This window comes from Simochromis diagramma, unplaced genomic scaffold, assembly GCF_900408965.1.
Source record: "Simochromis diagramma unplaced genomic scaffold, fSimDia1.1 OVJJ01000402.1, whole genome shotgun sequence".
In the NCBI taxonomy this organism is placed as follows: domain Eukaryota; kingdom Metazoa; phylum Chordata; class Actinopteri; order Cichliformes; family Cichlidae; genus Simochromis; species Simochromis diagramma.
The window spans coordinates 6672292-6698026 of record NW_024386972.1 but is presented as its reverse complement, the minus strand read 5'-3'; the positions used below and the strand labels follow the sequence as shown (position 1 = coordinate 6698026).

Genomic DNA, 25735 nt, shown 5'->3' with positions numbered 1-25735 from the left:
AGAGAAAAGCCGATCAGCTGATCATTGATCAGTTTCATGATTGAAGTAGAAACAGGAGAGGGAGGGTGAGAGGATGAGAGAAGAAGAGGCAGCTGTGCAGCAAAGACACAGAATAACTCCAGCTTTGTGTCTTTTTCATTGTAGCTGAAGTCCGGGACAAACTGTTCCTTTTCACCTCAATACGAAACGCGTAATATTTTCTCTGAATACGAGACGATTCCGTTTTTTACGGGACGGTTGGCAACTCTACTAATTAACCTTATGAACAAAATAAAGTTCAACATCAGTAACATAGCACCCACCCAGCTGTATAGAAACTCCGTCATGCTAGCTAGCACGCAGTACGAAAAAGTCAGCATAACGAAAATAAACTCCAACTAAACTTGGTTCATATCTGACCCAGAGAGACTGCAGGTCATAACTTCTTACCTGAAGTTCAGTTCACCTGACACTGTTGGACCAGCGGCCGCTTCGGGTCTCTCCTCTTGCCTCCCTTTTCCTTCATCCACCTGCTGGCTTCCACCACTTGCTAATGTTATTGAATCTGTGGAAGCTCCGCGATAGCCACCACACAAAGTAACAAATAACGAGCCTATCTAAATCCCAGTAACAAGTAACGCGTTCCTGGTTTTGGCATAATAACTAGTTACCGTGCTCGTTACCAGAATAATAACGTAGTTACTGTAACGCGTTACTTAATAACGCGTTAGTCCCAACACTGGTGCTTACACATGGCCCACATATCACAAAGAATGATGGCCCTTTGGTGGCCCAGATCTGGTTTGCCAGAGGTGTCCCACACATGGGTCAGCACAAGACCAGTTGCAGACACACTGCTGGCCCTGTGCTGGTGCAGAACAGTTATAGCTCTGGCCCCAGATGTCAGCCTAATGTGTACCTTAATCAAGCCATGTAATAACAACATGTGCCGGAACATAATAGTGCAAAATTAACATGACAAAACTCTTTGCAGGCAGTGAATGGACTGATTCTTATATAGCACTTTTTTACTCTCTTGGATTACTCAAAGTGCTCTATACAACATGTTAGGGCTGGGCTATATCATACCGTTCATGGTAATACCGGTATAATGTTGGGTAACAATAAGAAAATGAAATATCGCGATAGAATATGGGTAAAACGCGCATGCGCAGTGCCTTTGTTTTCCTACACACATGGCGGAAAAAGCATTTCGGCGACGGAGAATGAGAAGGGTGAAAGCAGATTGTTGAATGAAACGGATGAACCAGAAATGGTTTGTAAAAATGCTGCAACTTCAGTGGTGTGGAACTGGTTTAGCTTTTGTCCGTCAGATACACAACAAAGCACTATTTTTGGTAGAGCATGCTAGCGGGCCGTCATTATTACCGTGTTTTTTGGAAAATACGGCACACTTAAAATCAATCCTTTGATTTTTCTGAAAATCGACAGTGCCCCTTATAATCCTGTGTGCCTTATTTTTGAATTCTGGTTGTGTTTGCTGACCTTGAAACTATTTTATGTGGTACGCGGCGCTCGAAAATCTGTCAAACGTTTCAGTACGACTTTGCTAAGCTACATACCGCACCGCTTGATGGATTGTCGGAGCATTACGGCTATCGTAGGCAGGAGCCTCGCAGAGTGATACGTACTGTGCTTCAACATAATATTACCGTATTGTGTGTGTTCAATCTCTTTTAAGTTTTGTGGATATTATACATGGTTATGCTGAGGATATGTCGGCCAATTTCCACTGGAAATGCCTTTTGGTTAAACTGTCAGCAAGGAATTTGTATTTGCACTGTTAAATTTTTATATAACTTTAATGCACATAAAAAAACAGCTGCTTGTTTAAGTGAAAATACATTGATGGGATTTTTTGTTTGTTTGTTTGTTTTGCACCAATAAAGTTGTGGAGTTGTAAAGTATTTTGTCTAGTGTCAATTATATCTTCAGTTATATCGTTATCGCAAATTTTCAAATGTATATCGTGATAAATATTTTTGGTCATATCGCCTTGCTCTACAACATGTCACATTCACACACTTTCTGTGAACTGAGTGCTTCCTAACTACATTCAAGCACATTCACACTCTTGACAGGCAGATTGGAGGAGCCAGGGATCAAACCACTGACCTTCAGATCAATAGGTGACCTGCTCTACCTCCTGAGCTACAGCCACCCAGTGGTAAACATGAGTATACCATCACTAGGTTTTGGATAAAGTATACACTCACAAACCTGTCAAACCTGCAAACATTGGCTACCACACCAGTATAGTATTGTGTTGGGATTTAAATATATATTCTTAGTGCTTATTTTCTGATTATATTGTTTTATGTATAAGAGAGGGCCAACTTTGAGTGTAAACTAGGTCACAGGCTGACAGGAAACTGCATTTGCAGAGCATATGAGGTGCAGACAGAAAGCAAAACTAAGCAGAGTGTTCGAAACTTAGAGTGACGTGTACTTTTGCCAATTTTTTATGTCTTTTTTTTAATTAAAATGTTATTACTAAAATCTAAAGCTATACTTTTTATTAACAGAACATAAACAGTGAGCACAGCAGCTGTAAGGAAACCTTGTTCAAATTTCTGTTACTGTATATGTAATAACTATCAGGCTTTTTAAATGGGTGACAGACCTTACCGACATTGGTCAACTCTACACTAGGCTCCTCAACTAGTTACATCAATTGCTTTAAGGCCACTTAAGGGTAAAGAGCTGATCAGGCAGAGAGAGATGACGACTGCAAGTCCAAGCGAAATATGTAGTGCAAACAAAAACAACGGTTGGCGACTCCAGCATGACCAAATTTATTGCGCTTGTGATCTTGTTGCCTTTGAAATGGTCACTTTGAAGACAGGGATCAGGTCTGCAAAATTAACTGTCATAAACCTCAAGTCTTGTTCCTCTCAGTGCCATTAGTAGTCCTTGTGTAAATTATTATTGCTGCTAAATTGTTTTGTTTTGTTTTATTTTCTTTTATTACTGTTAAATATATGTTTTTCTTTTTTATTACTGTTAAATATTTAGCTGCAGCTGCAGCTGCAGCTTCGAGGCTGCAGCTAAGGACTCCAATGATGCTAGTGCTAGCGGCGCTAACGGCTGCAGACAGGAAGATACTGCCAGCACCGGAAACGTGCTCGTCATCTCCGAGCATGAAGTAAGGAGAGCCTTCAAGAGAGTGAACACCAGGAAAGCAGCAGGACCAGACGGCATCCCAGGTCGTATCCTCAGAGACTGCGCATACCAGCTAGCTCCTGTGTTCACTGAGATATTCAACATCTCTTTATCTCAGTCGGTGATCCCCACATGCTTCAAAGAGTCCATCATTGTTCCTGTCCCGAAGAAACCCCACCCTGCTTCTCTCAATGACTATCGCCCTGTAGCCCTCACCTCAGTAGTGATGAAGTGCTTTGAACGCCTGGTCAGAGACTTCATCATTTCTTCACTACCAGACACACTGGACCCACTACAGTTCGCTTACCGTCCAAATCGTTCCACAGACGATGCCATCTCTCATCTCCTCCACACATCACTCACTCACTTGGACACTAGAAGGGGGAATTATGTTAAAATGCTCTTCATAGACTACAGCTCTGCATTTAATACCATAATTCCCTCCACACTCACCACCAAGCTGGAGCATCTGGGACTCAGCTCATCTATGTGTCAGTGGATCTCCAACTTCCTAACTGGCAGACCACAGGCAGTAAGGATGGGCGGACATATCTCAGCCTCCACCACTCTCAGCACTGGAGCCCCCCAGGGGTGTGTTCTGAGCCCCCTGCTGTACTCTCTGTACACATATGACTGTGTGGCCACTACCACCTCCACCACCATCATCAAGTTTGCTGACGACACCGTCGTGGTGGGCCTGATCTCTGATAACAACGAGACGGCCTACCTGAAGGAGATTAGGAATCTGGAGAACTGGTGCCAGAGGAACAACCTCCTTCTAAACGTCAGTAAGACAAAGGAGCTGATAGTGGACTTCAGCACTAAGCAGGAGAGGAACTACCAGACCCCCGTCATCAACGAGTGCCCAGTGGAGAGAGTGGACAGCTTCAAATACCTCGGAGTTCACATCACGCAGGACCTGTCATGGTCCTGTCACAGCAACACCGTGGTGAAAAAAGCCCGTCAGCGTCTCTACCACCTCAGACGCTTGAGAGACTTCCAACTGCCCTCCAAGGTGCTCAGGAACTTTTACATCTTAACCTGGTTCGGGAACAGCACCATGCAGGACAGACGAGCTCTACAGAGGGTTGTGCGGTCAGCTGAGCGCACCATCCGCTCCGAGCTCCCTGACCGCACTCAATCTACAGCAGGCGGTGCTGGACCAAGGCCAGGAAGATCGTGAAGGACCTCAGCCATCCCAACAACGGACTGTTCTCTCTGCTGAGGTCAGGAAAGCGATTCCGCTCCCTGAAGACCAACACAGAGAGACTGAGGAGGAGCTTCTTCCCGCAGGCAATACGGTCTCTCAATCACACCACCACACAGTACTGACCCACACATATAGTTCTTACACACACACTGGACATTCTGGACATTGTTTTCACTTCATCACTTAATCACTTTAAGCATATTTGCACTGCACAAGACACTTACAAATGTGGATTGCACAACACTGGTCACTATATTTCTTCATTTCCAGTTAATACTTGTACAGCTGCTGTTATTGTGTATATATATATATTTATATTTCTTCATACATTCTTATATAGTTCTATACTGTGTATTGTGTATTTTGTTGTACAGTTATTTTATTTTCAACTTTAATTTATATATTTTATCTTGTTCTTTCCCAGTTAAATTTACCCTTCATTCTAATTTGTGTTGTACAGTTATTTCATTTTTAACTTTAATTTTTATATTTTATTTTATTCCTTCCTAGTTAAATTTACCCTTTTTAATTTTCATATTTATTTCCTATCTTATTCATAGCCTTTTCTTTTTTTCTTTAGGTCACGAGCAGTTGTCTAAGCATTTCACTGCATATCGTACTGTGTATGACTGTGTACGTGACAAATAAAATTTGAATTTGAAATTTGAATTTGATATTTTATGTCTTTTATTACTGGTTAATGTTTGATTTCTTTTATTTATGTTTAAACAAAGTATGTTGTGAATCTGTATATATATATATATATACACGAGATTTGATAATAAATACCATTGACTCGATTAAATCATGCTCTCATGTTGTTTTTATTATTCTCATTAGTACATGTCAGTATCCGCATTGCACACATACATAATCACTGCATACAGCAACAGGTTGTATGCTGTTGACAAATCGACACCATAGCATCATTACAAATTAAATCAGACCCATACATGTTAAGCAGACGGGCATAAGATACACCATTTTGCATATGATATAAAAAAAATACACAATGTTGACCGCATGTGATGGAGAACTCGTTCTGCACTTGTTTTCCTGAATATAAAACAGTGGAACAGTTTTTTAGAAGAAACATCTTTATTGCTGGGGGAAAACTGTCTAACGAGTGACCAAAACTATCAAAAAAATAACCGCGTCTGTCTCTCGAAATATAAACAGCAAGCCAATGTTCCCCGGGCATCGTAGAAGGGTGGGTGTTTACAATACCCATAGCAGGGAGTCTTTGAAGCCGTTCAGTGGTTAGCTGATCATAGGCTAACACGCCTAGGAAATGTGTGTTTTTATTGATAATGCTGCCGATCACGGCTGATAGTTCTATAGTGTTCATGACCGTTTTTGTCTCAATAGTAGTCCAAGAGCACCTGTCTCATGTTAGATATTTCAATGACTGAATCAAATACAGACTAATACAAGAGGTTCACTGTACGGGGTAGTGGATTTCTGAAATGGGTTTCCAATCTCACGTTCCCAGTTTTAATTCACGACACATTCCCTGAATGTCCTTCGTCAGCTTCCAGATTGAAACAGAATAAAGTGTAGCCGTTACCAAAGTCGGCACGTGTTATGGTTAAGGATCTGTCCTTTAAATGTCTTCCTGTGGTTTGTATCAGCTGGTAAAATTCTCTGGTATAGTGTTTCTCTGGAAATTTGGCTGGAATGGTTTAGCAGAATAAGCCTGACTATCAGCATATAAAGACATAAATTCTATATCGCAGTTTTCAAAATGAAATGGATTACGCTGGTAGGAGCCAGTGTATGCTTCATTGTCTATGAATGCAATGATGACAAATTTAGGTAACCTACCCATAAATAAATTGTCATTTGTTGATATTCTAGCCCCTGCAGGTATGGAGAAGGTCTTTAAAGACACTCTGTCTACCGTGTATTTTGCGTTTGCATGGTGCAATGCCTTGCTGTGTGCAAGTCTGACGCTCGGTGATACACTAACTTTCTTGACAAAGAGACTGGCTGAGACAATTTTAACTCTGTATGCATTGGCATCCGCTGTCATGAGAGCAAATTTGTCTTTAGAGCGCATAAATTTCAGCGACAGGTCTTCTCTCCTTCTATAGATATGTCATTCATGTGTGATGATGTATCCTTACAGAATAACCCGGTGCTGAACTGTGTGTCTAAAGTGTCCTTATTATAATTGATAAGACATTCTATCACACCTCTGTATGGATATGTGTTGGATGATTGACTAATGAGCCGGTCTCCCAAATTAATATCGACTTGACTAAATATGCTGCATCCAGGATAATTAATAAATCCTACATTAGCGTCCCTAGCCAGGTTTGAGCCATCAGCGTTTGTGATTCTCACACGTATGTAGATATATGAGTCATTTAGATCCAGGTAATCTTCACCGGACGATGAGATGTAAAACTCGATCGGCGCTCCATCAGTGATTGCAGATACAGGTGGGATTTCGATAAATGTACTTTTCTCAATGCTAGTCCGTGTGTAGGGAACAGTAAACAGGTCCAGCTCTGTTTTTACACATTCTCCAGAATGACTGTGTAACAGTGCCATTTAGAATATGTCAAACGCTGCAGTTTTTGAACGACTGGTTCTGGGTCTTTTCACTCTGCGTGGCGGTGTCCGTTTGGTGGCTCTCCCGCTAGGTTTTGTGGTTTTACGCTTTTTAGACAACCGCTGCCCTGGGGGTGGGGTCTTAGATGGTTTGGGCATATACACATACAAGCCGTTACCGTCCTGCTTAGTGGTTGAGGGTCTGGTTATGTTGGTTATGACATCAGACACTATGCCCGATGCGGCTGTTTTTAGGTGTGGTTTGACTATGCTGACTCCTTTTTTAAACAGCGGTACAGCAAATCTAAACAAGCTGCGGAACAACCCACCCAGCCCTGACCCATATTGTGTACTGGTCTCAACATACCCTCCGAGCTCTCCACCAGCCTGTGATAAGTAGTATTTTACATATTTTGAGTCATCAGTGTTGTAGACGGCCATCCTTTTTTTTTTTTTCAAAAATGCTGGGTTATCGGTCGGAAGTGTAACTTGACAAACACCTTGCCGTATAAAAAGGGTATGTGTTGATTTCAATCGTCTTTCAAATCAATTTCTATGTCGTCGATTAATGTCTTTGACACAGGTGTGTAGTGTGGGCTGTCAAATTGTAGAATAGGTAAGCGGCGGTCATCGTCTGTAATATTTATAGCTCTTAATAGCCTCACGTGGGCGTCACCCACAAGCTGGTAATCAACGATATCTGCATAAATAAAGATGTTATATTTTCCCCCGTATATGTCTGCGGGGTGCGGGGCATATGTGTTTTTATAATGAAGTACAAACGGGTCTCCTGTTTTGAATCCTAGGATTTCCGCCAGTCTCCCTCTAAATGTGAGAATAGTCCCCCTAGGCCCCATAACACAGGCATGGTTACTAACTGCGTTGTATTGCATTTTAATGTCTCCAGTGGCTTGGTGCTGCTGACATTTAAAATTAAATTCTTTTATTATCTGTTCCACAGATGCATAATGACCCACAGACAGTTCGATCATGGTTACGGCTATGGTTCCATCTTTGACTGGGTCATGAATTTCCACTTGCGAATCTGATTGTGGAAAAGACAGCCATATGCGTGGGTACTGTATCTCTATAACAGCGACCTCATACTGCTGATCCAAAACAATAGGTTTTGCTAGCTTTGTTCTAAAATTAGATATCTTATTACCCGGGTAAACATGTGCTGAAGCATTCGAGAAGAGGCTTACATAGAAGCCTGCATTGTTGTTCTTTTTATTCATGCTTTTTCAGTCTATGCTCAGTGTTGAATGAATGTGTGTAGAGCCGCGTCATCTGAGTTAATTACGCCTCAACGATGTCTTTTTCTGGAATCCACGAATTAAAGCTGTCGGGCCATCCTAGCCATTTCACTAGCACCTGCTTTTTCTGACCCACTGTTTTTCTAGCCAATATGTTTTCAATTTTAAATGTTTTGTTTTCATCAACAACCACACGTTGTATCTCAGTCTCATAAAATGACCCTTTCAATACCTCTCCTGCTAGATCCGCTAGTCTGTACACTGAGGGCTGTCTCCCTATACGTTCCTTGACTGTGAAAATCTCATCGGTGTAGGTCTGCTCGTATCCTTTTTGAAACTTTCCTCTCAGTTTTGATATTCGTACAGTGTCACCAATATTAAATTTAAAGCGCAGGTCCCTCTTAGGCCTCGTTTTGTACAGCGCGTTAAAGACCGACTTCTCATTATCCTTATTCACCTCTGCCGGAGCCATTTGGATAGATCTGTGATAAGCATTGTTATATGCTTGTGTGAGATCTGGTATGACATCTACATATCTCCGGGAGTTGGCTGATGTTAAGTACTTCCACATTCTACCCTTGAAGCTACGATTGAATCTCTCGACAATACTGCATTCAACCTCGCTAGCTGTTGAGAAATGCTTGATATTATATCGCTTCATTAGCTGTTTAAAGGTTGTATTATAAAACTCTTTGCCTTCATCTGTTTGTAGTTTCACAGGGATCCTACCCTCACTAAGTATATCCTCAAAAGCAGCTGATACAGCAGTCCCTGTCTTGTTTGTTAGGCATCTAACCCATGCGTATTTTGAGAATACCAGAGTATTTTGAGAATACCAGAGGAACAACCTCCTTCTAAACGTCAGTAAGACAAAGGAGCTGATAGTGGACTTCAGCACTAAGCAGGAGAGGAACTACCAGACCCCTGTCATCAACGAGTGCCCAGTGGAGAGAGTGGACAGCTTCAAATACCTCGGAGTTCACATCACGCAGGACCTGTCATGGTCCTGTCACATCAACACCGTGGTGAAAAAGGCCCGTCAGCGTCTCTACCACCTCAGACGCTTGAGAGACTTCCAACTGCCCTCCAAGGTGCTCAGGAACTTTTACTCGTGCACCATAGAGAGCATCCTGACGGGAAACATCTTAACCTGGTTCGGGAACAGCACCATGCAGGACAGACGAGCTCTACAGAGGGTTGTGCGGTCAGCTGAGCGCACCATCCGCTCCGAGCTCCCTGACCTGCACTCAATCTACAGCAGGCGGTGCTGGACCAAGGCCAGGAAGATCGTGAAGGACCTCAGTCATCCCAACAACAGACTGTTCTCTCTGCTGAGGTCAGGAAAGCGATTCCGCTCCCTGAAGACCAACACAGAGAGACTGAGGAGGAGCTTCTTCCCGCAGGCGATACGGTCTCTCAATCACACCACCACACAGTACTGACCCACACATACAGTTCTTACACACACACTGGACATTCTGGACATTGTTTTCACTTCATTACTTAATCACTTTAAGCATATTTGCACTGCAGAAGACATAATGTGGATTGCACAACACTGGACACTATATTCTTCATTTCCAGTTAATATTTGTACAGCTGCTGTTATTGTGTATATATTTATTTATTTATATTTCTTCATACATTCTTATATAGTTCTATACTGTGTATTGTGTATTTTGTTGTACAGTTATTTTATTTTTAACCTTAATTTATATATTTTATCTTATTCTTTCTCAGTTAAATTTACCCTTCATTCTAATTTGTGTTGTACAGTTATTTCATTTTTAACCTTAATTTATATTTTATTCCTTCCTAGTAAAATTTACCCTTTTTAATTTTTCATATTTATTTCCTATCTTATTCATAGCCTTTTCCTTTTTTGTTTTCTTTAGGTCACGAGCAGTTGTCCAAGCATTTCACTGCATATCGTACTGTGTATGACTGTGTACGTGACAAATAAAATTTGAATTTGAATTTGAATTTGAATATATCTATACATGTTAGCAGATATCTCACATTATCATTATCTGCCACATATTCACACATGTCAACCAGATCGGCTTGAAACTGTTTGTCGACCCCTGTCACCAATACTCTATTTCTGGGGAAGTGGATCCTCGCAGGTTTATGGAGTGTGTAAGTGTCGTCTTGTTCTAAATAATGTTTGACCTGAGATAGTGGAGGTGTTACACCTGATGCCTCCCCTGCCGCTATACGTAGCTTATTTAAACTGGCCAACCCCGCAGGATGGGCTGGATCATGATATATTTTATGCAATGTGCTTTCCATGATTTACAAACCACAAATGACTAAGATGTTGATGTTAACACGTCTTTTTATTTAATTTTCACACATACACAAACACAGACAATGGATACTTGAACAGCACACATTAAACCAGGTGTCTCCCAGCCCAGTAGTTTCCAATCATGCGGAGTATGCGCAATGTTGTCATTAATGGCGCATACTATATGTCGCTCTGATCTCAGTTCACACATGATGTGTTCTGCAACTCTGCGGATTTGTGTTCCAGTCCCATCTACAGTGTATGAGCGTACAAACAGCCGGATGGCTGGGATGAATCGGTCAGTCTGGAGCCTTATCATCACATCATCATAGTAAGTGTCGAAGAAATACTCAGACAATTCCTGCAAGCAGCTGTGTTGCACCTGACTGGGGTGGCCTGTTTGGCATCCGTAACATGTCTCTTGTAGAAACTCATTCAACGCCAACATCAACAGGTGGAGAGTTGCGAGTTTGATGTCGATTACAGTTTCCTCCCACAGGTCTGATATGAGGGGGTCCTGCGAGCATTGTGGTGAAGGTGGTGGAGTCTGGGGGGTCGGGATTAGCAGCGCTGTTGATGGTGACTCTGACAGGTCCCACGACTGCATGTCATGTTCTGTAAAATGGAAACCACAAGCTCTTAATTTGTCACATAGATACACACGCAACCCTACACACCCGCACATTAAACCTACCAGTTTATTGTTTAGTTGTCGGAAGGTCTTATGATTTTAGGTTTGCACAGGGTAGCAGGCAAACCAGTCTTCGGACAACTCGCCAGATCGTCAAAAACAAGGTGTTTTCTAATACTCTCGTACGCAGTGTTGAGTCTGTCCCTCTTGATCGCGTCATCAATCTGGCTAAACAGACGCGACAAACCTCTCCAGTCGCACCACTGTATAAAAAACAAGTCCTTAAACCATCTTGTGCGCTCTTCGAGGTTTAGAGGGTAAGGATTTAACCTCCAGTTTTCAAGCCCTCTGGAAGCAATAAGACTATCCCTGTCATCACATACACTGAGAAAAATAAAGTCGTCAGGTTTGCGATTGAAACGATCAGCCTCAACCCTGTAAAGCTCAGGGCCTGATGCACTGTTCCACTGGGAAACATACAGCAGCTCTGGGAAGCCCACATTGTCCAGGTCCGCACACACTACGGTGCGGAAGAGCTTCCAGTTTTTAGTAGACATGACTTGGGGTTCCCCCCAAAACAATCCCTCGCCACAATCTACACTAAACACAACTGCCCCTTCAGTATATTTAATGGCATACACATACCCTTCGGCGCCTCGATATTCTAATTTAAATACAGTCCCATCTACGGGGTTTTCACAGCGTTGCTTTTTACGTTGAGGACCCCGACTGCATACTCCTGAAGACATACCTAGAGTGGCTGTGGCATGGGTAGCACACCTGAACGCGCATGCGCACGCGCACGAAACCGGTCAAACCAGGTGTCATCTTGAACTAGTGCCATCTTACTTGTGTCTTTGTGAACTCTCAGCAGTCACACAACCAGTTTGGTTGGCCGCTATCTTGAACTAGTGCTATCTTACTTGTGTCTTTGTGAAAATCAGCAGTCGCACAACTGGTTTGGTTGGCCGCTATCTTGAACTAGTGCTATCTTACTTGTGTCTTTGTGAAAATCAGCAGTCGCACAACTGGTTTGGTTGGCCGCTATCTTGAACTAGTGCTATCTTACTTGTGTCTTTGTGAATTCTCAGCAGTCACATCAAGTTGTTAAATACTCCAGGTGGTTTTTCGACCTCTGAGCAAATCTCAGAAGAAAGAGAAAATACTTTTCTTTTTAATTAAACAGCAAAAGCCTTCACTCAGCAGTGATGGCGGTCCAAAAGTTCAGGATTTTTTCTTTGCTCGTTTTTGTAACTGTTGGTTTTCTGGTGTTTATTCTGTCACAGGAACATTTATCAAAAAGGTCAGTTGGGTTTTTTTTCTTTGTTTTTTAATATTTTGTGTTGATATAAAGAATCATTAAAAAGGGAACTGTGAACTGATTTGCTAGTTCTGTTATTTGTACTTTGCTATTTGTTTGTCATTTGTTACCTCTGTTGCATTTCTGCCTAATTCCTGATTCAGGAGGACAACTTTCTCAGGAAAAAATGGACACGAATGGGAAAACTTTTCTCTTGACAATGTCATTACATTTTTGGGAAAAATCCAAAAGACATCTGCACCACCTTTTGTGTGTACCACAGCTGGCAAAGCAAAAGTTATTTCAACAAAAATGAACCCAGTGACAAAATCTAAAACCCCTACACGCGGAGCCATGGCTGAGACTCCTATGCCTATCCTCTACAAAATAAATTTCACAAAGCTTCCTCAGTGGGATTTTGATGATGTTTATAACCAGGATGCACCACCTAGACCGACAGTAAGCATGCTAAGATATGAGAGAAGTAATATAAATGCAGTTCCTAACTTTTCTGTGTTTGGGTATAGGCAGCACTGAATTCTGCTCAGCCAAGCAGTCAATCGTTTTCCTTGTGACCTATACATGTACCTTGTTTCCCCCTTTAAATTCATTATTTTCATTTTGTGGAGCTGTTTTTCTACCTTTGTGGCTTCGCATATGTCTGCCTTCACTCTTTCCTGCAGTGATGCACCAATTATGAAATTCTCTGCTGAAACCAATACAGATGTTTAAAAATAACTATCTGGCACATGGCTAATGCTAACACTTATTTTACTCTTGCTTTATTACATTTTTTCTGTCATTTGGTTCTCCCCGTTTTGAATTATTCAAGGCTGTTATTTAATAGAGTTGGATAATTATATCAGAGCAAATTCTGTCTTTGGCTAATTTCCTGTATTTAATAGTTTTATGATTTTCAGGCATGTGTCCAGTCTCTGCGAAACTCTGACGATGAAAACTTTAAGAAGGCTTTTCTTCCAAACATACGTTTGTTTCTACACAAGGACAACATCAACATGAGCGAGTGGAATCGGCTCTCACATTTTAACAATCCTTTCGGTTTTATGGAGTTCAAGTACGACGGTAGGTCTTTTAGTGACACACCTATTTTCTTTTGTTATGCCACATCCTCAAGCAACTTTTTGGCACATGAATAGGCTACTTGAGGCTACTTCTCAAATCAATGTTCCCCTATCCATTTTCCTATGCTTATCCAATTCAGGGTCACATGGTGTTGCTATAGGGTACCACCTGCAATATGCAGACTCTACGCAGAAAGACCAGGGCTGAATTCAAACCCAGGCTTGCTGTGAATTTATGGTACCAAGCTTGTGTCCAGCTGTGTGTATTTGCTTTCTGAGAGTGGTTTCAAACCAGCACTTTCAGTCCTCCAAAATCCTAGCTGCATGTTGCTCTACATTAATGACCCCATGTGTTAGTTGAATGCTGATTGGCTGACAAGGGGCTAAAACAATGAAGTTAGCAACAGCTGAGTTCACAAGGAATGAGGGGAGCAGCTATAAAAAAAAAAAAAAGATCTTAAGTTTGTTTGTTTGAGGTTGTTTTTTGATTTGTCAACCCAGACTAAGTGCCTTTCATAGTCTTTTGTTTTGGACTACTTCAGGAGCTCCAGGTTTTCTTGTTGCACTTTTGTTCTAGCTCTGGTCAGTTCATGACAACATCAACTTTAAGTTCTTGTCTGCATTTCATTATGTTTCCTGTTATATTTTGAAAGAGGTCCCCAGTTTAGTTTTAAGTTTCCCCTGTGACGTCGTTATGTTCATGTGTGTCAGCTGTTTCCCCGTGTGCTGCCACTTCTCCTGATCACCTCATGTCTGTATTTAAGTCCTTCCTGTGTTCAGTGTTGTATCCTCCCTCATATGTCTGTTTGCCAAGCCTGACAAGTTTATTTTGTATCACCAAGTTTAGTTTATTGCTAAACACTGGAGAAAATAAAACTACCATTTTCAGTTTCAGCTTGGCCTCTGTGTCTTAGTCTGCAATTTAGGTCCTTTCATGCCTCCCTCCACACAGACCATAACAAATTTACTCTAGTTCTGCTCACTGAAAGCTCTCGTCCCTTTTAGTAAACATGAGCGGGTGAGTCAGGTAAAGCTGAAGAAACAGCTGTTAATGCATGAATAAGAGTTATGGCCTTCATCTTGCTTCATTGTTTTCATATACAGGATACATGCTGAAACTACAGCACTCAGAGTAAACACATTTTTGAATTTTTCTTTTGGTTTGCAGATGTGATGAAGTCAGTGAAGTTGATTCCAAAGCCAAAAGAGCCGTTGCTCCTCCCAAAACCCGGTGGTGACGGTTGTGTGCGCTGTGCTGTGGTAGGTACTGGAGGAATCCTGAACGGCTCAAAGAAGGGGGTGGAGATCGATGGCCATGATTACGTTTTTCGGTAAGACAAACCCCCAAGCAAACCTCTTGGCTTTCTTTGACAGGCACTAGGCCCAGTGTAGAAAAGATAAAGCAGTGTAAAGCATACCCTGCTTTATCTTTCTCTGTGACTTTCATATAGGGCTGGGTATCGTCACTGATTTCTAGAACCTATTTGATTCTGATTCACCAGAATGGGTGTAGAGATTGATGCGCATGATTATGTTTTTCGGTAGGAAAGGACAAACAGAACAACACTATCAACTATTAAGGTGTATCTTTTACTAAAGTTAGCTTTAAAACATAAGAACGCTAAAAAAGATTTAAAAAAAACATGAGAACGGTTGCTGATCAGCAAATTCTTTGACAGTAAAAATGTGGTACTGTATCTCATAGCTCACCTGCTTGTGGTGTAGAAACTCCAAAATTTATTGTTCTCTTTCAAACATCAGTGTCGTCATAGAGTCAAAATGGAAAGCGTGTTAAGTGAATTAAGTTTCAGTGAGAGTATGTTCTGAAATGTTTTGGGCCAACACTTCAGTGGTATTGCTGAAGGTGGTTGATTCCACAAGAAAACAATTCTCCCAAAATGAAAGCAACGATTGCTTCTCAATTGATCTGAACAAATTACTAAGCTTAAACATTTGAAGCCAAGCTTAACATCTGCAACACCTGCTTCTGCCTGTGTGGCAGGATGAATGGTGCCATCACCAAGGGCTTTGAAGAAGATGTAGGAAACAAAACATCGGTGTATGTCCACACAGCCCACTCCATCACTTCATCTCGTTACATCCTTAAAAAACACGGATACAAAGCTGCTCCTCATGATGAGGTAATGAAGCTTTTCATTGGCCCTTGATTTTTGTTTTATTTCACTAGAGTAAAGATGGCTTCTCTGTCCTCATTTTCCTTCTGGCAGGGAATAAAATATGTGATGATTCCTGAGGGGATGAGGGATTACCAATGGCTTGAGGGACTTCTCAAAGGAGAAAAGGTCTCTGCTGGTCCATACCGCAACAGACTGTGAGTATCAACTAAATGTTATGTGCTGCTGCAGTATTTATGGCTTTTTGTGGTGTTAAATTAAAATAAATTCAGAATCTGTGACATTTTTATTCAAATGCTATAACATACATTTTATTAAGTGTCTATTAAAACTGTACATTTAAAAAATAGAACTTTGTAATAAGTGTTTTGCCTTAAATTTAATAATAATTTTACAAATCATTTATCTCTTGCTCACAAACAACTTTCTGGGACCTTCCTCTGTGGAGTTTCCGTGTTCTCTGTGTGCTCATGTGGTTATTCCCTTGCTGTTCCCTCAGTCCAAAAACGTGCATTCTGTTGATGGTGATTCTAAATTAGTCTTATTGTAGGTGAAATAGACATGCATGTAAAGTGCTATATAAACATTTGTGAAAATGGTTTGAGTGATGGTCAGATAAGAAAAGCACCATAAGCCACTTCATTTCTTTTTTGCTTTGCTTTTTTACTTTTTAAGTATTTTGCCGGTTCAGTTACTGTTGAGAAACATCGGCTTTCTGTTTGTGCAAATCAAGCCTTCATTTTGGTGAAAGTGAGCTTTTAGGGGAATAATCAACATTTACTTTATACTGATAAGTCAAACCGTAAGACGTGTATTGCCACTTGAATTTAAAAGACTCTTTAAAGCAGAATTGTTTATGTCAATTAAATTTCATTTGCAGACAATTAATTGAGATAGTTTACTACGGAGAAGTGTAAACTTTTCTTTCACTTAAGTAAATGCACACTTTTTTTTGATAACTACACGGCTGTTCTGCAGACCATCTAAATTTTGTGTCATACATGCACACTCAGACTGATATTCACGTAAAAGTTTTTTGGTCTAAAATGCACTGCAGGCACATAAGCATATGTTTCCAGCTATTCACTCCAGCAAATAAATTTAATAGCATTTGAGAAACTAAAACATCTCATCATCCTTTCATTACTCCTATTGTTCAACCCCCCCAGGCCAAGGACCTACTATTCAGGGCAGTACAACGAGAGCCGCTTCTACGTTCTGCATCAGGATTTCCTCCGATATGTGCGGAACAGGTCAGCCTTCTTTCACCATCCACTCCAGAACATTTATTTTTAAACAGTCCAGACTATTTATTCTATTTTTTTTTTTTATTTAAAGCCTTAAATTATTTAAAGCCTTCTCTTAATTACAATATTAAAAGTTGTCAAGTTAAATTAAAAAAAAATGTTGATAAAAGTTGTTAAATAAGTTGAAGGTCCATAATGTTTGATTTTTTTTTTTTAATCAAATGATCCAAACAATATTGAAGTACAGATTTTATGCATAGTCCAAGTTAACTTTTCCCATTGTAACAATATGTATACAAATACAAACAGACATTTTGCAGTTCTTTCTGCTTACATTGAGTGAGTAGCAGCCAGGTGCTGCTAATCAAGGGGAAGTTTTCTGCAGTCATTGCTCCAGACCATGCAGATGTGTGCTAACACCATGCTACAGTCTTCCCAACAGTGGGTGTGTGATGGTCAAAGAAATTGCAAAAACCGCAATAGCTACACCTTAGATTCTAACAGTCTTAGTTAGCATGTTAATTGTTAAAGATCATGACATTACAATGAGGAAAATGAAAAAGCCTCTACTCTCTAAAAAAGAAATGCAGCACTGTTTAGGTTTGAAGAGTTCTATCTGAACAAACCGCAGGACTTCTAGAACAATGTCCTTTGGACAGATAAGCCCAAAGTGGAAATGACTGCCCATAATGCACAGCACCACATTTATAGAGAACCAAATACAGCATATCAGCTCAAACGCCTCATATTGACTGAAACCACAGTGCGAGAGGAAAGATGATGAGTTGGACTTGTTTTCTAGCCATAGCAAATGGACATTTTATAGTCGAAGAGTTAAACATACACCTGTCTGTATATCAAAGTGTTCTACAACCAAATGTGAGGCCGGCTGTAGAACAACTAAAGCCAGCCAAACTGAGTCATTTAATAGGACAATGATTCCAAATCAAGCAGCAAGCGTACAACAGAATTGCTGTGGAATCAAGGTGCTGCAATGTCCCATTCAAAGTCCAGACCACAACTCAATGGAAATGTGAGGTGAGAAATTAAGACACCTGTGCATAAACAAATGCCTACAAATATTGAACTTAAGCAATGTTGTACAGAAACATTCTTCCACAACAAAGTGAGAGACCGTTAGTAATACAGAAAATAATTATTACTTCAAGTTATTGTTGCTAAGGCCAGTCCTACAACCTATTAAATCATTGCATTACAGGTTCTTGAAGTCACCCAATCTGAATAAGAGATACTGGGCGAGGGTCAGACCAACCAACGGAGCATTCACTCTCTTCCTGGCTCTGCACACCTGTGACACAGTGAGTTAACACTTGATTTTAACTTCTTGACATTACAACTACTTCTAACCACACCTTTGGAAGAATGCAACACACCATGTGTACATTAACTTTGTATTAAAAGCATATTAACGTCAAACTATCTTATTACTGTTTTAGCAGCATATTTCAACGTAGAAAGACCTTCCCAGCAATCATATAATAAAGTTGTATTAAAGCTCTGAACCACTGTCAGGGATAAGCTGAAGGAACACTGACTTTTTGTGTACCCTCCTAGGAAAATAAGATAAGATGTTTAAATTAAAACTGTAAAATAAGGTGTGTCACCAGTTTTATTGAACTGTTCCAATGTGTGAAGACAGACCAGCTGGACAGCATCGATAAAACTGATGTCACACCTTGTTTTACACAGCTATTTAATAAACACAGCTGCTCTGTGACGGCCTCAGAGGTTGTCTAAGAGAATATTGGGAGCAACAACACCATGAAGTCCAAAGAACACACCACACAGGTCAGGGATAAAGTTATTGAGAAATTTAAGCGAATTCAAGCGATCATTCAGAAATGGAAGGAGTATGGCACAACTGTAAACCTACCAAGACAAGGCCGTCCACCTAAACTCACAGGCCGAACAAGGAGAGCGCTGGTCAGAAATGCAGCCAAGAGGCCCATGGTGACTCTGGACGAGCTGCAGAGATCTACAGCTCAGGTGGGGGAAATCTGTCCGTAGGACAACTATTAGTCGTGCACTGCACAAAGTTGGCCTTTATGGAAGAGTGGCAAGAAGAAAGCCATTGTTAACAGAAAACCATAAGAAGTCCCGTTTGCAGTTTGCCACTGGCCAAAATGCAAAACGCTATGTGTGGCGGAAAACTAACACTGCACATCACTCTGAACACACCATCCCCACTGTCAAATATGGTGGTGGCAGCATCATGCTCTGGGGGTGCTTTTCTTCAGCAGGGACAGGAAGCTGGTCAGAGTTGATGGGAAGATGGATGGAGCCAAATACAGGGCAATCTTGGAAGAAAACCTCTTGAAGTCTGCAAAAGACTTGAGACTGGGGCGGAGGTTCACCTTCCAGCAGGACAATGACCCTGAACATAAAGCCAGGGCAACAATGGGATGGTTTAAAACTAAACATTTCTGTGTGTTAGTATGGCCCAGTCAAAGTCCAGATCTAAATCCAATCGAGAATCTGTGGCAAGATCTGAAAACTGCTGTTCACAAACACTGTCCATCTAATCTGACTGAGCTGGAGCTGTTTTGCAAAGAAGAATGGGCAAAGATTTCAGTCTCTAGATGTGCAAAGCTGGTAGAGACAGACCCTAAAAGACTGGCAGCTGTAATTGCAGCAAAAGGTGGTTCTACAAAGTTTTTACTCAGGGGGCTGAATAATTACGCACACCCCACTTTTCAGTTATATATTTGTAAACAAATGTTTGGAATCATGTATGATTTTCGTTCCACTTCTCACATGTACAACACTTTGTGTTGGTCTTTCACGTGGAATTCCAATAAAATTGATTCATGTTTGTGGCTGTAATGTGACAAAATGCGGAAAAGTTCAAGGGGGCCGAATACTTTTGCAAGCGACTGTATTTGATAAACTGCATATTTAAAGCTCTAGAATATCCTCGGATTGCACCGTGATTAGCACTGTTGCCTCACAGCAAGAAGCTCCCTGGTTCAAATGCAGCCTAAATACATTTGCACCAGCTTTATGCTGTCTAGGCGAGGTGGAAAGTAGCGATAGCTCACGTAACATCTGCTTGCAACTTGTTGAATTCAGATGTGTAAATCCAAAAAGAATACTGATCTAAGCCAGTCGCCTCAAGGTGCATTATATTGTAAGTTAAAGACCACACGATAATACAAGTATCTGTAGCGAAAGGAGAAAAAAGAAAGGGGGGGAACTGGCTCTTTGAGCTCTAGAAATACCATGAAACCAAACAGAAACCAATTCTTAAAAAACCTGAAATCGTGAAAATTTGAATTTCCATAATTGTTCTCCCTTTAATATGTTGCTTCTCTAATGATAAAAGTAATAATTATCATTAGAGAAGATAGTGAAGATAAAGGTATATTTATATTTTTATTTAACATTAGCTGTTGCTGTTAAAGAAGGAGTTAAAGATAAACTAATAAACTGGGCTTGTTAAAGTGGCTCCCCAGGTGTTTTACTAATTCCAAAAGCAGTTATGTCATTTTTATCATTTATTATTTCAGTGTAATTCAGTCCCCTTTTTATTTCTCACTACTTCATCTTCAGGTGGATGCATACGGATTCATGAGTGAAGAATTCAAGAAATACTCCAACTACTATTATGACAAGTATGTTAAAACCAGGGTCGTTTTCTATTCCAACCACGACTACGTTCAAGAGAAGAACACATGGAAAAACCTTCACAACAGCAAAATATTAAATCTGTACCAGGGAGAGTAAGTAAACCCAGGACTGTAAGATCTGCAGCAATGCTGCAACGGCAAGAATAAAAGCAATGGGATAAGGAAGAGACTGTTATTTACCGATTATTACAAGTCAAACAGATAAGGTTCAGATAAGAGCGTTGTTTAACAGCACCATAAACATCTTCTCCACAATCAAGTTGATTCTGTTCTCTTCCAGTTAAGATCCGGTATTATAACCACACATTTGAGTAAGTCAGTGCGATCTAGGATGAAATTTACACTTTTTCTGTTTCTAGCCCCGTATTCAAATTTCATTTCTTACAAATCAATATTCAGAATTTATTCAGAATGATCCATACATGTTTAACTATATATAAGTATATACTCATATGCAGCACATAAACATACACATAAAACAATTTCAACACATAAACCAAAACAACAACAAACTACATTTTTACATAAACTAAGCAACCTGTGGTTAACAGCCACTTAATCTCTTACCTAATTTTTATTTCTAAGTGACAAAATACCTTAATGAACACTTTAAGCTTGGGTTACTCTGGCCTCGATCTATAAAAATAAGGACAAGGCTTCAATAGAACATAATGAGACAACTCAATAGGTATGACAGGATTAAATAATGCTATCTGCACACATAGTAATGGATTCTGGGTGCACATGCAAGGCCTACCAGTTCTTACAAATAACAATCCAACAGTCAACACCACTCCTTTAAAATGCAGATTACAAGTGTTATTAGGCATGTAATGTAGTAATAATGTATTATTTAGTTTTAATGCTTTGGTGATTGTTAATTCGTTTCTGTAAAAGAATGTATATGTAAAGTATTAAAAGTAGCCAGGATGTGGCTGCTGGTATTAAACTTAAATGAAGTGATGTGATGTTTTTCGACTGTTAAAACTACTACAGATGAGATATAAAGGCTATAAATTGTTTATTTTGGCCCGTGGGTGGTTAAATTGTTTCTCCAATCTGTATCTATCTCAGACAGTTGCAGTATGGGCTCTGAGATGAGCTCCTGCAGTAAACAGCACCACCTGCAGCTTTTTCAGAGCAGGACTTTATCCAAGTGCTGTACTTTAGTACGCCTTTGACTTACTTTGTACTATATATCAGTATTGCAGTAATATAACGTAGCGTTACTGTTTTAACATAATAATAATAATTAGGTGAGTGGGGTTTTTTTTTATGTTTTGTTGAATGTATCTTGTTTAATCACACTGTTTTAGTCACAAGTGAAACTAAATAAAATTTTTAAATGCATGTTGTGATGTTTTTATCTTCTTTCCTATTGATGATTTTGTATCTTGTAAATTAACCGTGTCACCCAATTCTACACACAGACACTGTACTTCAATACTTTTTTCATTATTTCTTTTCTTATTTCATACAAATATTATGTTGGGTATACTTTACTAGTATTGAGTTGTACTCTGGCCTTCAGTGCTACTTTAATTCTTTATGGTAAAGATTCAACACAGTGATGGAAACTTTCCTTGGAGATTTTGGTCCATGTTGAAATGATAGCATTGTGCACTCTCCAGTTCCAGAAAGCAGTGGCACCCCCTGTGGGCCTCTGCTGCTGTAGCACACCTGCTTTAAGATTCGACATGTTCTTCTCCATATACTGCCACCCTTCTGTCACCTGGCACATTCTCCTCTGATTTCTGGAATCATCAAGCCACTTGTTTTATTTATTTATTTATTTTAATTCCTTTTCACAGCTTTCTCTATAAACCGTGGACACTTCGAGTAGATCAGCAGTTTCTGAGACACTGCAACGAGCCCATCTGACACCAACAATCAAGTTAAAAGTTTAAAGACACCTACATCACTCCCCCCCCCCCCCATTCTGATGCTCAGTTTGAACTTCAGCAACTCATCTTGAATACATCCACATGCCTAAATGCACTGAGTTGCTGCCATGTGATTGGTTTGATTTGATGTTTCACATTGTTTGTTCGTCTATTTATTTATTTATTTATTTATTTATTATTTCAGCAGTTATTGAGCTATTATTGACAGTTAATTTTATTCTGCACTGGCTTTTAATGCATTACTTCAGATGGGCAGCTTAGGCTAAATCCTAATTGCTCATATTAACTAGTGTGCATTGTCCCTTTTATATTTTAAAAAAAAAAAATCAATAGAAAAATCAGTCCCCAAAAATGGGATGTGGTCTCCATAATTGTGAGTTCAGCTTTACAGATTTTTTTGTGTGTGTGGCACAGAGCATCCGAGAAGTTTGTGCTTGAGTTTCTAGTGAGTGAAATTCTGGTCTTTAACGAATCTGTGACTTCCCGCACATTAGCAGACACGTATGTGTGTTACCTGATAACTTTACGCTCCACCCTTTAACCCATCAGTTCTGGCTCCGAAAGTCAACATGGCGGCAACACAGCTAAAGCTAAAGCTTTGAAATGTGGAATACGGAACAAATTCGTGACGTCACGACGGTTACGTTTACACGGGGCGTGACTTCCGAAAATAAATGATACGGTTAAACATTTAAAAGCGTTCAAAAACATTAGCGCAATACATCACCATGCTTTGTGAGGTAAAAGCGATTATAGGACAAAATCTTACGCGAATAAATAAGAGCTCTGCGTTAGATTTTAACTTTTTAACAACCCGGAAAACCCCACGGAATCCCATCATGCATTGCGCTTACTGTTGACGGTTAATCTAATGTGAATAAACTTACAGCGTTCACATTAAAAGTCTTACCCTGTGCATTTATATTGTTTTATTCACTACTGCATTGTGTGACAATGAGTGGTCTTTGTCATTTATAAATGCTCTTTCCCAGTGAACCGTCACTTTACACGGCTTTGTTGTCAATGGGGTCCTGTTGCGGAGTTGCTATGATTTAGTACACTCTTGTTTCTCTTCAGATCGTATAAATCTTTCGCCTTTTACTAAAGATTTCCGTGGAGAGGAACAATAAGAGTTTCACCCAATTTTTTGATGCCCTGCGTTTCGCGGGGCTTGTTAACTGTGTTCAAAAGAAATAATGCACTGGTAGCGCAATCGCGAACAATGTTAGTATTGCAACATCTTCAAATGTAGCCAGTCATGTAATGTTTTCATTTTTCATGTACCCGTTATTGTTGTTACAGTATATATTATCATAGTGAGCACGCTGAACTATAGCAGTTTATCACAGTTATTATTTTCATATTTTACGTTTTTTTTTCATTTATTCACATTAAGATTTTATTTTTTAAAAAATGTTTCTATTCGTTTTATTTATTTATATGTTAGTTTGTTAGTCTTTTTCTAATTGGAGTTCAGAACAATGCAAAAGAGTAAAATTAAGGACATTTCCAAAATATTTTTATTTTATTCAACATCATGTTTACTTGATGAATGTTCATTCATCTATCGCTTCCACTTATCCTTTTTAAGGTCACGGGGGGGCGCTGAAGTCTATCCCAGCTGTCTTTGGGCAAGAGGCAGGGTACACCCTGGACAGGTCTCCAGTCTATCACAGGGCTAACACATAGACAGAGACAAACATTCACATATATGGGCAATTTAGTGTTTCCAATTAACCTAACGCCACTAACTGCATGTCTTTGGACTGTGGGAGGAAGCCAGAGTACCTGGAGAGAACCCACACAATCACGGGGAGCACATGCAAACTCCACACAGACCCCGGCCAGATGGTGGAATTGAACTCAGGACCTTCTTGCTGTGTGGCAACAGTGCTAACCATTGGTGAATGTATATTTAGTTATTTTATTTTTTTTAACAGTAGTATTTAACTTTTTTAGTTTTGTTTAGAGTAGATTTTAAATTTTTGTTTTTAACGCCTCACACATGATCTGGGATCGAAGTATTTCCCTGACGTGCACCTAAGCTGCAAACCTGCTTGACCTCTTAGGTCATCTAGATCAAGCTGCCTGGTTATATTCCAGGTTTCCATTAAAACTGTTGGAGAAGCTCATACTTTTTGTGTTCAACAACCTATTAAACCGTGTTAGATGTGCTCCAACAAATCAGTACTTAAGGGTGTTTAGTTCCTGCTCTTAAGTATTTTACAATTGAAAAATATATTTTAGGTTTAATTAATTTTATTGGACTACTGTTGAGCTGTTTGTTTGTTGTTTGCTCAAGAAAGATGTTAAATCTTTATATCATTTATATAAATCTCCTGTGTTGTAATTCTGGTTACCCATTATCACTGATGAGGCTGTTATTAAAACAAGAAGGTGAGTGTTGATTTATTGGAATAAGACATAACCAAATCAGCCACGGATTACAAATAGTAAAAGACTTGAATGTAGTGGAGTAAAATGTGCAATATAGATGCAAAAGTCCCATTTTTCTAAGGCATGATCCCTGATTATACATTATGCTATGTATCTTCAGTATCCCCCACCATATTACACCTCAACTACCAGTACGAACCATTTAAACAAGGTAGGATGACGCCATGCTTTCATGTTGTTTAGGTCAAATACTACCTGTATGTCACGAAACAGACTCATCCAACAAGCAATGTTTTTTGTTTTGTTGGGGGAGGGTTCAGTCTTCTGTCCAGTTTTAAAGATCCTGTGTAAATTTTTAGTGGCACCCAGCGTGGTCTTCTGCTGCCAAAGCACATTTGTGTCAGGGTTATACGTTCAGAGATGATCTTCTGCATACTTTGGTTGTAACGTTCAGTTGTCTGAGTTACTGTTGCCTTCCTATCAGCTTGAAGCAATCTGAATCTGGTCATCCTCATCTGACCTCTAGCATCACCAAGCCTACAGAACTGCCACAGACTGGATATTTTCTTTTTTTTAGACTGCTCTCTATAAACCCTAGAGTTAGTTGAGTGGGAAAATCCCAGCAGATCAGCAGTTTCTGAAATACTCAGAGCAGCCCATCTGGCACCAAGAAGAATGTCACATTGAAAGTCACTAAAATCACTTTTCTTCTTCAGTTTGTTGCTCAGTTTGCAGGTTATCTTGACTATGTCTCTGTGCTTAAATGCACTGAGTTGCTGACATGTAATTACATATTTTTTAAGGCGTCATTATTAAGTCCTTGGCAGCACACAGTGGTGCAGTAGTTAGTACTGTTGCCTCACAGCAACGTTATGCTGCACCATCTGGCCGGGGCCTTTCTGTGTAGAGTTTGTACGT

At 40.0% G+C, this 25735-nt stretch overlaps 1 protein-coding gene, 1 long non-coding RNA gene and 1 other non-coding gene across 3 annotated transcripts; 2 read left to right on the top strand and 1 right to left on the bottom strand.

Annotated features, from left to right (window-relative positions):
- Positions 1 to 975: 975 nt before the first annotated feature.
- Positions 976 to 23664, bottom strand: LOC120738159. Its single transcript, XR_005696910.1, has 5 exons — positions 23482 to 23664; positions 20482 to 20486; positions 9501 to 9512; positions 8467 to 8470; positions 976 to 985 (listed from the first exon to the last, which is right to left on the bottom strand). It is a non-coding gene; the product is annotated as an uncharacterized LOC120738159 (long non-coding RNA).
- On the top strand, positions 11925 to 22112 carry LOC120738158 (alpha-N-acetylgalactosaminide alpha-2,6-sialyltransferase 1-like). Its single transcript, XM_040039273.1, has 9 exons — positions 11925 to 12408; positions 12570 to 12864; positions 13326 to 13488; positions 14656 to 14818; positions 15490 to 15628; positions 15716 to 15819; positions 16792 to 16875; positions 18089 to 18188; positions 20440 to 22112. The coding sequence occupies exons 1-9, from the start codon at positions 12314 to 12316 to the stop codon at positions 20611 to 20613; spliced, it is 1317 nt and encodes a 438-aa protein (XP_039895207.1). The 5' UTR covers positions 11925 to 12313; the 3' UTR covers positions 20614 to 22112.
- Positions 23478 to 23592, top strand: LOC120738260. Its single transcript, XR_005696925.1, has one exon. It is a non-coding gene; the product is annotated as a U5 spliceosomal RNA (small nuclear RNA).
- Positions 23665 to 25735: the final 2071 nt, after the last annotated feature.